Raw genomic sequence first — 15,488 nt, forward strand, 5'->3', positions numbered from 1 at the left:
TAAACTTCTTACTGTGAGGGGAAATTTTTCATTATCACGAGAACACAAGGGGTACATCAAGTGTTTTTATGCAAGTGGTGAAATTTTTTATTTTTTCAGTTATTAACTTTTTAATACACATATCATAACATTAGTATAGTCACAAGTGATGTATCATTCCATGTTCCGATCACACTGAAACATCTCTCTGAAGGCGGTGTAAGTCTGTGTTTTAAGATTAAAAACAAGAAGGAAAAGTTAGATCGTAGTACAAAGACCTTATCAACCTTCTATACATTTCTAGAAACCAAGAAAACAATATCCACAATTTCATTTTTTCATAAACCAATAAAACTTTGATAAGTTCTTATCTTTTCTTTCTTGTTTTTACTCAAAATATAAAGACTATGTAGCCCTCACAAAAGTATTTCAAATAGGGAAATTTTATTTGAACTCATATTTTGTATCTCAACACCCAGCTTATTTTTTATGCTCACATTGTATTTGATTTATCACCCAATGCTATTTTCGAAACCGCCCTTACTTATCAAAACTCAACTCAATCAAACTTCTTTTTACACCCAATTCAATCTACTTCAAAATAAAAAAATAAAACCCTAACCAATCCATCATCTCCATGGAGCAAAGCCCCTTCTCCATCTCCCATAGTTGTCATTCTGCACCCCCGTCTACTCCTCCGTGGTCGTCTAAACCTCTTCCTCTTCCTTTTCTTCATCATTTGACATCTCTAAATTTCTAGAGCACTAATTAGCTTAATAATTGGTATGTGTTCAATCGATTGGTTCAATTTTTACGTATTGATTCTTTTTTCTTTTCAATTAAATATGCTTCTGGTTAAAGTGTTTAATGAATTTGGTATATTTCAATTAAATGACGGTGTGGGTTCTTACACAATGGTGTAGTTTCGAATTCTATGGGTGACTAATCTAACATCTAACTTACTAATGCTCTCGCTCGACTAAAAAAAAAATTTCGAAATGTATGTAGTGGATAAACACAATCTCAAAATTTAATTAAAATCACATAAGAACGATAAATAAAGGCATTATCACAACTTAGGGGTGGTGAGCAATCCCATTAAAATAGAACTTAATATATGCATATTAAAAACAAAAACAAATTGATGCAAAATCTCCCGACGAGTAATATTATTCCAAGTCATGCATGAAACATACACATTTGTCCCTTCATGCCACTTGGTTATAATCAAACATCATGCATTTACTAATATTATTCCAAATCATGCATGAAACCAACACATTTGTCCCTTTATGCCACTTGGTTATACGCAAACATAATGCATTTACTAATAAGCAAACATCATGCATTTACCAATACTATTCTAAGTCATGCATGAAACCTATACATTTGTCCCTTCATCCCTTCATGCCACTTGGTTATATGCATACATAATGCATTTACTAATAAGCAAACATCATGCATTGACTAATACTATTCCAAGTCATGCATGAAACCTATACATTTGTCCCTTCATGCCATTTGGTTATAAGCAAACATCATGCACAAGTTGTTTACTAATTAGTATTACTACTATTTAGCTTGTATCATGACCCTTTTTTTTCTATTGTTCATACACCAAGACATTGTAAGAAATAATATTGATTATTCAAAACGAATCAACAACTAGTTGCACAGTGTCACAGTTGATACTTCCAACTTGATAAAGAAAGAAAAAAAAAAAAGAAAAAAGGAAGCCGACTTCCAAACTAAAATAAAATGTATATAAATATAGAAAATTGTTATTAGCATTTCAAAAATCTCATTTGTCACTCCAAATTTTTTATAATTAGAAAGAAAAATACATTTATGCGGAGTGTAAAATGAGATTTTTAGAGTGCTAATAACAGTTTCCTAAATATGTCTTAACAAATATTGTACGTGGCATTGACTTAGACTTTCGCAAATAGACTTATAATTTCTGGTATCTAATAAATATCCAGATTGAAAATATTCATCAATCTACAAAATTTTCTCATGGAAGTACACATTTTTCTACCACTTATATGAATATAGAGGCTAGAAGATTCTCATTTAATAAAAACTTATCAAACTCATTAAACACTCTAACCAAAAGCTCATACCGATTATTAAGCTAATTAGTGCTCTAGAAATTTAGAGATGTCAAATGATGAAGAAAAGGAAGAGGAAGAGGAAGAGGTTTGGATGACTACGAAAGAGTAGATGGGGGTGCAAAATGACAACCATGGGAGATGGAAGGATTTTTTTTAAAGAGAGAGAGAGAGAAGGGTATTTGCTCCATGGAGATGATGGACTGGTTAAGGTTTTATTTTTAAGTAGATTGAGTTGGGCGTAAAAAGAAGTTTGATTGAGTTGAGTTTTGATAAGTAAAGGCGGTTTCGGAAATAATGTTGAGATACAAAATATGTGTTCAAATAAAATTTCCCTTTCAACAACTAGTTTCTTAAAAAAAAGAATAGTAATGCTTTTCTTACCATGTTTTTATACTACATTTATATGTCACCTTATGTGGCATTTAATGTGGACAACCATATCATTTAAATTAATCATAATTTAATTTAAATTAATAATCAATAATTAAAATAAAAGCTGGAATTAAATGGTGATTGTGGCCTATAAGGAGTCTTCTTCTTCTTTCCCCATTCAATCATGCTTCTTCTCTCGTTTCTTCTCCCACGCCAGTTCTTTTATGCCATATTTTTTTCACTCCCTTATCTGGATTATTAGTATGCATCTATTATTTTTTTTTTCAATGAATTTAATTTTTTTAGTCTGTTTATTTCTTCTTCTTTCTCTCAATCTCCATTGTGTAGCAAGATAAATTCTTCTTCGGGTCTTGATCAGAGTTGACGTTAATGGTGTTGTGGTGAGAGATGAAGGTTTCCTGACGATACGTGCTTGAGATTCCTTTAATTTGATTATAAGTAGGAACAAGATGGAGTCCTTAATGACTCATAGTGTTAAATCTTCAACCCCCAATGTCATTTTTCTATGAACAAAAAGGCTTAGGTAAATAGTCCAATGGAGATCGAAAGAAAGAAGAAGAATAAACAGACTAAAAAAATATAAATTCATTGAAAAATAATGGTAAATGCTTACCAATAATCCAAACAGGGGAGCGTCGATGAACCTTTGCTGTATGAGAATTAGTTGAGATTGTGGTAGTCCACACTAACGTGAAAAAAACTGGAATGAAAAAAATATGGCGTGAAAGGACTGGTGGAAGAAGAAACGGGAGAAGAAGCATGATTGAACAGGGAAGGAAGGAGAAGATTCCTCATATGCCACAATCACCATGTAATTCGAGCTTTTGTTTTAATTATTGATTTATTAAATGGTTTTTAATTTAAATTGAATTATGATTAATATAAATGATCACTACAAAAAAAATGAGCACTGCACACAAAAAATTATATGTGCCTTTTGAGGCCAAAAAGCACCAACATTTGTGCTCATAGACCAATAGCAACAGTGCAGCAACTAAGTTTGTATCTGTGCCCTCTATGGGCGTCACCATTACTTATAGCACACAATATGATGTTTTGTGCCCAAAGCTAAGCACAAATACAACCCTTATTGTGTCTTACCTCTAATAAAGGCTACTGAATGTATGGTGTAAGATGGGCACAATTGCTATTTTAAAGGCTCAGATTGCTGTATAAATGTTAAAGCAAGGGCACAACTTTAAAATTGTGCCACTATTATATTTTAATAAATACAATAAAACTCCAGCACAATTAAAAATTTGTGGCATAATTGGATATTTTTATTTAAACATGGAAATCATCAGGTTGCTCATAGAACCTAATTTCCACCTAAATTTAGAAACTTACAAATCATCCATTACAAACTAAACATAAATCAACATTAGCACTAAAATAGTGAAGTTAATATATTACATAACCCATGTTCTCGGCTAAGACCGATTCATGCAACCTAACAATACAACCCATCCAAATGTTAAACCAAAAAATACATGTTATCCTATGCTGGACATACCCGGGATTCTCTATATACAACAAAATATAACATATCCAAGCTTGTATCCCCAAGTCAAACGTACTAATGGTTAAACTAGCAATATATAAACAAAATACACATCTACAAGGGCTGCTTGATGACAACTAACCAGTATTCTCACTTTGGCAGTCCTCATGCATCATAGCACTAGAAATTGGAGGTCCACACTGCACATTCTTGTCATTTCCACCTTCGAAACGCGTTGAAATCTGAGCGTGTGAGCTTCCACACCCTTGCTGATATATATATCTTAGAATGACATTCCACCCCCTCCTGCCAATATCCTTTTAGAATGACATTCCTACCCATTTGCAAAACAAATTACAAACAAATCATAAGAGTATCTTCATTCAGAAAACCTGACTTCTAAACATGTCAATGTCCAAAATTCTCCCATTTTCAACATGCATTTTTCAAGAAGAGACATACACTGGCACACATACAATGAAAATCATATGAAAAAAAGAGCCAAGAAATCACATAAAAGTATCAATCTTTGAAATTTTATTTTCCTTTCCCCCATCACAGCCAAAAAATAAAGGGTAAGTCTACAAATATCAATTTTCATGCCACAAATTTGTGATACATTACAATCTAAAATCACACACATACATCATGCGTATACATACATCAGAGGAAAGGAAGCAAATATTTTCAACAAACGCGATGTAATTCCTTACCTGAGAAAGGTTTGGCCCGATGATGTGTACTATCCAAACTTTGCACATCCAGAAAGTGAAAAATATGACCTACCAAGGAAATCAGAGCATGCATGTGTTAGGTTTATCATTTGTCTGTCAAACTGTGCAGTAGAGACCAAAACTTGCAATCGGCATTGAGAACTCACAAGCACTGACGCATTGCTACTTTATTATACTAAATAACAACGAACAAAACATGCAACTTAAATGAGCAGCTAAACCATCATTACTAGCAAACAAGATGTAAACAATACAAGCTTGGACAATCATTTAGCTTAGGTCAAATGCAGTGAGATAAATCTCAATGTTATGACATTAATTTCTAAGAAAGATAGCAAATGCTAAAAACCTTATAGGATCTGCAAAGCAGCGTCTAATAAATAAGTATTTTGAAATCTAACCTTGCTTATATTCCCCAGTTTTGCATCTCATCCAATCTTTGCTCCACAAACGAACTAATCCGGATGATATGTGTGGTATTTGGACCTCTCACTGCCAAAGTCATGAATAGTACCAAAAATTAAAACGATTGATCTAATTCATCAACTTTAATCAACAAACACTACACGTAAATGTAGAACTACAAATATTTTAAACATGTAAAAGTAACTCATGGATAAGAAAAATACAAAATTAATCTACAAAAGCAGAAAGTGGTGAAACGGTTCTATCAATTTCAAATCGAGATCAATCCCGACAAGAACCAACATAATCAGCCAATTATGCATATGAACCTTTGCCTCCTTGAATCCATGGGACTTTACAATGTGGGAACCCAACTGATTTTTTAGCAAAAGAAGTGTCATTTATTTGATTTTGGAGTAATAGTTGTTTTATCCTGCCAATTAGTAGTCTGTTTTTTTTAATTAGCTTATGAAAAAAATGGCTTTAAGGATAATGCAAATGAGGCATCTTTCAAGGGGCATATGGAATGTGTCTCCCACCATTTCAATGACTTTTTTTAATCACTATGATCTTCTACATCTCTCCTCTCAATTCATGAATTTCATTGACAAATTTCTCATTAACTAAGGCATTTAGCATCATGCCCTTTTTTTGGTAAATCAGATATTACAATTTTACACTTGCTTAAATGATGAGTTTTATTATGGTACTAATAGTTATCTAAACCTACCACATGATAACTCACACTTTTGCCTAAAATCTGATAAGACTGCCTTAATATGTAAACCTGAGTGGAAGATTTATGTAAAGTGAACTCACACATTTATCTTTTGTAGATGAAGGAATGAATGGAAGAAGATAACCAACTTCTGCACTACCTGTATGATTTGTTTGTTCATGTGATTGATCATGGGTAGTTTAGCTAGATCACAAAACTCAATCCATCGGAGTGACACCGGATTACAGTTTAGGCCTCCTCTTACACCATCTGTCACAAGCCCGATGCTTGCATATGAACCTTTGCCTCATTGACTCCGTGGGACCTTACATTGTGGGAACCCAACTGAGTTTTTGGCATCTTTCATTAACTGGAAAATAAAAAATAAAAAAAAACAAAAACAAAAACACTGTAATTATCCTGTAATCGTATCTTAATCTCACTGCCATTTCAAATTAAGGGAAAGAAAAAGTTGAAAACCACCTGAGTCAACGAAATATCCCGTAATCATACGACATGGAAATGAACTTAAATAATTAAGTTAAATTCAACAATTTGGCTTGATTGATATTGGTCGACTATTTCCAATCTTTCTTTCCGCGGGGAAACAAAAGTGACTACATGGAATTCTATTTTATTTATTTTCCTTCATCTCCTAGGCAACCCAAAACAGAAAACTTAAACAAAAAATGCCAGAAAAGTTGATGAAACAAACTACAATAAGCTATAAACATTAAAAATTAAATGACCAATTTAAAACAAGAATATTACATGCGACTAAACTTTGAAATTCCGAGCAGTCTCCAAGCGAGTAAACTTTGACATGCATACAGAAAAGGGAATTAAAATTCAAAATCTAAAATGGAACCCAAAACTGAAAGTTTTTATTTTAGAAAAGAACTTACACTGGAGGACAACCCACTAAGAGATGATCATCTTTACCTCTAGGATCGAGGTCTAATTCTGCCAGGCTTGGCCGAAAACTGGCCAAAAAAATCCGCGGTCACCATTTCTTAGATATGAAATTGAGGAAATCCGGCTATGAATTTGTAGAAACTAACTTGGGGGTTGGAAAGAGGACAGAAATAGGATTCTTGAGGTAAAATTTGACGGTCGTTGGTGATCGGAGGACGGCGGTGCTGTTGCGTGCAGAAAAAGGGGGAGAAAGAGGATACGGGCGGGGGAAAGGAAGGTGGCTAAGGACAAGGAGAGTTTGAGAGAGAGAGGCGTTAAGTAGAGTAAAAGTAAATCTAAAGGATAAAAAAATAATATTTATTTAAATATATTAAATTAGAGGGCACAAAACCCTTTTATTGTGTGTTTGGAAATTAATAAAATAATATCTATCTCTGACATTAAAAGGACACATGCAAGCTGGACACAAAATTTTGTGTTCAAACTTTTGTAGGCACAAATACGTGACACAAACTAATGTGCTTTTTTGTTAGAGGGCACAATTGAAATATTTGGGTGTACAATGGACCTTATAAAGCACAATTATGTATTTGTGCTCAATGAAAATGAGAAGGGCACAAATCAATTGTGTTCTTAGCCCATTTTTCTTGTAGTGGATGTGGCTGTCCATATCAAATACCACATAAGATGGTATATAAATGTGGTATAAAAACTTAGTAAGGGTATCCTTACTGAAAAAAGAAAGAAAATAATCAATAAATTCACTTCAGGTGTAAATACATAGATTCACTTCGCTTTATTTATTTACTTATTTGTATATTCCAAGTTGATTAAGGTAATTAAGTAATCTTTCTTGACTTAACTTTAAATAATTAAATAAACTTGGCTTGACTGTGCACACTCCCGTCGCTTATTGACTAATGACTCAGTACTAAGTCTTTTTTTTTTTTTTTTAATTTAATTTGGTCAAAACTCAGTACCAAGTCAGATCGATATTTTCTTGTGCTCGTCCTGGAAATAAACCGGACAAAGCCTAATGGTGGACTAAAACAATAACAGATAAATCAGCCAAGATGAGGAACACAAAATATGCCACCATGCGTTTTAATCCCTTATGTTTATATTAATTCCTACAGAAGGCCAACCATGCTCAAGGCAACGCGTATCGACTAATGACTAATACTAAGTCAGGTGGATGTTTTCTTGTGCATTTCCTTGAAATAAATGGGACAAAGCCTAATTGTGGACTAAAACAATAACAGACAATTAAGAGTAGGGACACATTTTCCCCCAACCCAAAATATTCCACCACGCGTTTTAATCCCTTCCATATAAATATATTCCTACAGAAGGCCAACCTTCTTCATTAGCAGTTCCTTAATTTCTTGGATCCATCACCTGCTTGGATTTTCTCTGCTATTGCTAGGATCTGCTCGTCCCTTTTTAGTTAATACTATATGGCGTTACATAGGAGGATGCATATTTTGCATCTTTCTTTAGTAATGGTGGTGGTGGTTACAATTTTACTAGGAACTCCAACTCCAACAACAGCTCGATCTCTCCTTCCGACTCAGCTGGCACTGCCTGACTGCCCTGACCATTGTGGTAATCTCACAATTCCATACCCATTTGGCATAGGCGATGGTTGCTACCTCGACCGCCGGTTTGAAATCACTTGTAACATTTCCACTCAACCGCCAACAGCATTTTTTATGAGGGGCAATGTCGAAATTACCAGCATATCTCTTTATGACGGTGAGGTCCAAATACAACAGTTCGCAGCCAGTGATTGTTATGATGCTGATGGCAACTGGACCGAAACGAACAGTCCCGTGCTCTCGGTGCCTCCTCCTTACTCCTTCTCCGAAACCAAAAACGTGTTCGTTGCAGTTGGATGCGACACATATGCGTTTTTTAAAGGTTACCGGGGTGAAGAAGAGTACAAAACTGGGTGTATGTCCCAATGTGACAATCTTGACAACGCTATCGATCAGCGGGATACTTGCTCTGGCGTTGGATGTTGCCAAACTAAAATCCCCAGTGGGCTGAAAAATCGGACTGTGACCTTGGGAAGCTTTGACAATTATATATATGTGCGGGACTCCCACCGATGCAGCTACGCGTTCCTTGTGCAAGAAGGCGAGTTCAACTTTAACAGCACGAGTTTTCGAGAACTAAACTATACAACCCAGCTTCCGGCAATTATTGATTGGGTAATTGGGAATGAGTCATGTGATATTGCAGCTAAAAACGAGAGCACTTTTGCATGCAAGGCAAATAGCTACTGCCATAATCGGTCTTCAGGGGGCTACATATGCCGGTGCCGGTCAGGTTACGAAGGGAACCCATACCTCCCAGGTGGTTGCCAAGGTAAATAAATCTAGACAGCATTTGACCATTTGATTATTATCATAAAACATTTTGCGTTCTTCAAAACATATTGTATGTATATGTATATGTATGTATGTAGGTCTACTTTTTTTAATTATGGTTAAACAAATAAATTTCCAATTTGCTTGACTTTTTTCCATATATAATGTAATAGAAGCAGGAGTTAAATCCCTTAAATAGTGCTAGGAACCTCAATCAAAATATATAAATAAACAAGGTTTTAAGATAACAATTAGGTTGACTAGAAATCAGAATCAAAATGACCCTTATCATTAAAATAACATGTAAGCTTAGCTGACGATGCCAAAGTAGCCACCAATTAGCCACGGATGCTGTTGCTCAGTGAAGATATAATGCCCACAAGCTAATAGTAATTGTACCCAATTACTAAATTTGCCGTGGATTATCAAATCTGTGGGTTCATGAACTGTTTCCTTTAGCATTTTTTTTAGTAGCGAGTTGTTAATTTACAAAAAGTCTCAATAGTGGAATTTAATTTTCACCTATTGTTCATGGATTTGATTCATTCTTTTTCTGTTCAGATATTGATGAGTGCAAGGCTCCAGACTACTGCGGTAATGGAACCTGCATAAATTCAGCGAGAGGTCATTCTTGTCTATGTCCAAAAGGGTACAAATATGTCGATCTGGATAAAAAAAGTTGCATCAAGGACAATGGTCGAGCAAAGCTCAGTATCCTGCTTATTATTTCACTAGGTATGCATATGTTAGTTTCATTTTACTTTTTCTTTGGCGCGTGTTTTTGCATATACAATGGATATTGGTGGAGGGAAAAGTTGAACTCGGGTCTTGTGTACGAACTTAGTTACAAATCTCTTGCTTGGATTGTTAGTTTATTACTAGTACTTGTTCTCACACATTGCTGCAGGTTTTAAAAGTGTACGTATAAAAGTTGTAAAAAGTTTTACAGATATGTATGTGTATCCATCATATTTACAGCAAGGTACAAACATATAGGGATAACAGATGGTTCATTTTTGACCTGGTAATGTAGTAATTGTAAGAATCAATGTAGTTGTAATTCAAAGGTTAAAGTTGTCCTCTATGGTGTCAAAAAACGTTGGTTGAAATGTGAGTTTGCGAAGGGTTGTTAAGTTTGTAAATTGATAGTTAACACGTAGGAAAGCGTTAAGGTAATTAATATTCAGCTAATTAAATTTATGATTAAGAAGAAATGAATACCGAATACACTATAGAACAATACTGATTTCATTTAGGCATAATTTTTTGAGCCAAAAACTTGAAAAGCACAAATTTCAAATTGTAAACCAAAGATTAAAATCCTGGATAAACACGTGAAATACTTTCTAGTGTTAACTATAGTTAAAATATTAGTTTGTTTTATTTTAAGTATCACCGACACACCATCGATAAAAAGTGCAAGCTTATATTGTATCTGATTAAACTACTACAACAACATTGTAACAGAATGAACATAGAAATAGATATATTATTCGACAATACCAAATCAAATGGTCTCTATTGCTTTATTCATGTGACTTGGTCTACTACTTTATTCATGGTGTTCTTGGTTTACTCCAGTGATAATGGCCCGGTATGGGCATGGTAGAAGTCTACTACTAAAAAACCTTAACCATAAATGTATACCAAATTCGTCCCGCAATTTCTTCCCTGTTCTCTCTCCCTTTTACCCCCTTTTGTCTTTTGACTGCTCCATTTTCCCCCTTATTCTTTTTTTATTTATTCCTCTTCTTCCATTTGCGCTCCCATTTTCCCCAGATTGATCCCTTTTTCCTCCCTTTTTCCACCCACTCATCTTGATGATAATCGTCCACTCTTCTTTTATTTTTTTAATTATTTCTTTTATCGTTTAGTTACAAGGAATAAATAAGACTTATAAATTTAAAATAGGGAAAATTAGACTGTCCTACATCATTTTTATTGTTGTTAGATAAAACATTCTTTCCTTTTAAAGATTTGATTGAAGTGCTTTGATCAATTGTCACCTCAATAATTTTCTATTTATTTAATTTCCATGTCATTAATTTAAATGCATTTATATAGAGGCATAAGGTAGCTTAGCAACTAATTGCCAATAATATAGGAATTTAATTTCGTCAAACCCCTTCTACGCATTAAATGACATTTTTTTAATAAAATAAAATAAAAATTAATCAACTAATTCCTCATTACTTTATTATCAGTATTTAAAAAAAAAATCTCTTTCTATTAAAAATGTCTCAATAAAAAGTCTTCAATACATATTTTTTCACGTATAGATATATTAAAAATATACTTAAAACTTATGGTACATTTGAGAACAAAAGTATCGGCTTTTGGTACGTTTAGATTTCAAATGTACCGAGAAACCAAATGTACCAAAAATTCAAATGTACGATAAAACCAAATGTACCCATTGTTATGTAACCCTTTTGGTACATTTAGATTTCAAATGTACAGAAAAATCAAATGTACCAAAATTTCAAATGTACCATAAAACCAAATGTGTCCATTGTCAAGTAACCCTTTTGGTACGTTTAGATTCCAAATGTACCAAATGACCAAATGAACAAGAAATCACAAGTGCACCATAAAACCAAATGTCTTTATCAGATAACCCTTTTGGTACATTTACATTCCAAATGTACCGAGAAATACAAAAAATCAAATCCACTATAAAACTATTTGTGTCCATATTATAGGTAACTAGACGTAGCTATGTAATCAAACAAATCTTTAATATGTGTTGGGTCTTCTAAATAATAAATTCTAACAATTTTTTATATAAATATTCTACTATATTCACCAAAAAAAAAAAGTAAAATTATAACAAACAATAAAAAAAATGCATAGAGATGGATAATAAATGCATAAATATAGGGATAAGAGGAAAAGAAAAAGAAAAAAAAAACGAAATGTGAAAACTAAAATTCTAAACAAAATTGAACTTATGTGAAAAACTGGATTTAATAACCAAAATTTTAGGAAAATGTTTGATCAAATTTTCAAAAGAAATGTATGTTTAGTCTAAAAAATCAAAAAACGAGACACCTATATTAAAACACTTATGCATTTAATGAATGTGTTCAAAGCACATATCTAATCTAGAACACTAAAAGAAATAATATAAAATTGAATGAATAAAAAAATGAGTCCTACACCGAGAGGACTCGAAGGTACCGATGCGGAAGTGAATTATGGTAATCTATAAAACTTCAATTTAACGTTACGCAGGTCTTGGTGCGGGCGTGGGACTATTGTTACTGCTTATCAGCGCATGGTGGATACACAAAGTCCTGAAGAAAAGGAAGAACATAAAACGCAAGCAAATTTTCTTCAAACGAAATGGTGGTTTAGTATTAGAGCAACAATTATCTTCAGGTGAAGTTAATGTGGAGAAAATCAAGTTGTTCAAGTCGAAGGAGTTGGAGAAGTCTACCGACAATTTCAACGTCGATAGAATTCTTGGGCATGGAGGCCAAGGTACTGTGTACAAGGGCATGTTGGCTGATGGTAAACTTGTTGCCGTAAAAAAGTCCACAATTATTGATGAAAGCCAACTTTCAGCTTTCATCAATGAGGTTGTAATTCTTTCACAAATCAACCACAGACATGTTGTTCAACTATTGGGTTGCTGCTTGGAGACTGAAGTTCCGCTTTTGGTTTATGAATTTATTCCGAATGGAACACTTTCCCAGTATATCCATGGGCAGAGTGAGGAGTTTCCACTTACATGGAAAATTCGCTTACGAATTGCCACAGAAATTGCAGGAGCCCTTTTCTATTTACACGCCTCAGCTGCCTTTCCCATTTATCACAGGGACATCAAGTCTACCAACATACTCTTGGATGCAAAATACAGAGCGAAAGTTGCCGATTTTGGAACTTCAAGATCAGTTGCCATTGACCAAACTCACCTTACCACACTTGTACATGGTACATTTGGTTACTTGGACCCGGAATACTTCCAGTCAAGCCAATTTACGGAAAAAAGTGATGTGTATAGCTTTGGAGTGGTCCTTGTTGAGCTATTAACGGGACAAAAACCAATTTCTTTTAGCCGGTCACAAGAACAAGGCAGAAGTCTTGCTACATACTTCATTATTTCGATGCAGGAAGATCGTCTGTTTGACATTCTTGATGCTCAAGTTGTGAAGGGAGGTTCTAAAGCAGATATCGCAATAGTTGCTAACCTTGCAAGGAGGTGCTTGAATTTAAGTGGACGAAAACGCCCTACAATGAGAGAGGTCACGGCAGAGCTGGACGGGGTTCAAATGGCCGGAAAGGCTACTTCTCATGGTGGAAAGAATTACGAAGAGGTTGAATATGTGAGGACTGAATCAGTTGAGCCATGGGATGTTATTTCAAGCTCAACTGATACAGGGCCTGCAGTGGATGGTGGTGCTGCATCATCACAAATGCATGAAATCCCACTCTTACCTTTCAAGTCATGGTGAACAATAATCCTATATTTCTAAATTTTAAATATTGTAATGAATGTTCCACTTTCATATATTTAGGTTTTTCATTTTTTCTTAAACCCTTCTGTTTGAGTGAATGAGACTGCAGTTTGAACCTTCGGATCCTTAGGCCACATATCGGTGATGTCTGGCTGATTAACTGGTGATTTTTTTCCCACACATATGAACGGAAACAGAAAACTAATCTTGACAGATCAACAGTCAATTAGCTAATTGATCCTACAATTACTTGTCCTTTAACCAATCCTCTACCTGGCCTGCTTTTGTTATATAAGCAAAAAATAAAAATAATGAGCTCAAATTAAACTTTGGTTTTCTTCTTTCTACATTCAAGCGAATGGGGGAGGCGGAATTGAACTTGGGACCTCAATTGCAGGAGTTGAATGATCTTAACCAATTGAACTACAAGTCCATTAGAGCTAAAGCAAAAACTTTGTTTCTTAATGTGGCTTGATATGGCAATATGTGAAATGAGCTTTGTCGAAATCTAAAGACGTGTTGCACGGTGTTGATCTTGATATTGTTAAAAGGAATAGGGGAAGAGTCTCAACATCTTAGATAGAGTGGTGCAAGGATTTCAATTCCCCGACATGAGATTTATTTCTTCTTCTTTCTCTCAATCTCCATTGTGTAGCAAGATAAACTCTTCTTCGAGTGTTGATCAGAGTTGACGTTAGTGGTGTTGTGGTGAGGGATGAAGGTTTCCTGATGATACGTACTTGAGATTCCTTTAATTTGATTATAAGTAGGAACAAGATGAAGTCCTTAATTAATGACTCATAGTGTTAAATCTTCAACCCCCAGTGTCATTTTTCTATGAACAAAAAGGTTTTGGTAAATAGTCCAATGGAGATCGAAAGAAAGAAGAAGAATAAACAGACTAAAAAAATATAAATTCATAAAAATAATGGTAAATGCTTACCAATAATCCAAATAGGGAAGCGTCGATGAACCTTTGTCGTATGAGAATTAGTTGAGATTGTGGTGGTCCGCATTAACGTGAAAAAAAACTTGAGCGAAAAAATATGGTGTGAAAGAACTGGCGGAAGAAGAAACGGGAGAAGAAACATGATTGAATGGGGAAGGAAGGAGAAGATTCCTCCTATGCCACAATCACCATTTAATTCCAGCTTTTGTTTTAATTATTGATTTATTAAATGGTTTTTAATTTAAATTAAATTCTGATTAATTTAAATGATTTGGTTGTCCACATCAAATTTCACATAAGGTGATATATAAATGTGATATAAAAACATGGTAAGAATATCATTATTGAAAAAAGAAAGAAAATAATCAATAAATTCACTTCAGGTGTAAATACATAGATTCACATCGCTTTATTTATTTGTATATTCCAAGTTGATTAACGTAATTAAGTAATCTTTCTTGACTTAACTTTAAATAATTAAATAAACTTGGCTTGACTTTGCACACTCCCGTCGCTTATTGACTAATGACTCAGTACTAAGTCTTTTTTTTTTTTTTTTTGGTTAGAACTCAGTACTAAGTGAGATCGATATTTTCTTGTGCTCGTCCTGGAAATAAACCGGACAAAGCCTAATGGTGGCCTAAAACAATAACAGACAAATCAGCCAAGATGAGGAACACAAAATATGCCACCATGCGTTTTAATCCCTTCCATTTATATTAATTCCTACAGAAGGCCAACCATGCTCAAGGCAACGCGTATCGACTAATGACTAATACTAAGTCAGGTGGATGTTTTCTTGTGCATTTCCTTGAAATAAATGGGACAAAGCCTAATTGTGGACTAAAACAATAACAGACAATTAAGAGTAGGGACACATTTTCCCCCAACCCAAAATATTCCACCACGCGTTTTAATCCCTTCCATATATATATATATATATATATA

At 34.2% G+C, this 15,488-nt stretch overlaps 1 protein-coding gene across 1 annotated transcript; it reads left to right on the plus strand.

Moving 5' to 3' along the window:
• Nucleotides 1-8,094: 8,094 nt before the first annotated feature.
• Nucleotides 8,095-13,671, plus strand: LOC103952436 (wall-associated receptor kinase-like 8). Its single transcript, XM_048574113.1, has 3 exons — nt 8,095-9,129; nt 9,693-9,866; nt 12,366-13,671. The coding sequence occupies exons 1-3, from the start codon at nt 8,217-8,219 to the stop codon at nt 13,586-13,588; spliced, it is 2,310 nt and encodes a 769-aa protein (XP_048430070.1). The 5' UTR covers nt 8,095-8,216; the 3' UTR covers nt 13,589-13,671.
• Nucleotides 13,672-15,488: the final 1,817 nt, after the last annotated feature.

This window comes from the organism of the source record quoted next, unplaced genomic scaffold (assembly GCF_019419815.1).
Source record: "Pyrus x bretschneideri cultivar Hongxiangsu unplaced genomic scaffold, Pyrus_bretschneideri_v1 Contig7, whole genome shotgun sequence".
In the NCBI taxonomy this organism is placed as follows: Eukaryota; Viridiplantae; Streptophyta; class Magnoliopsida; order Rosales; family Rosaceae; genus Pyrus; species Pyrus x bretschneideri.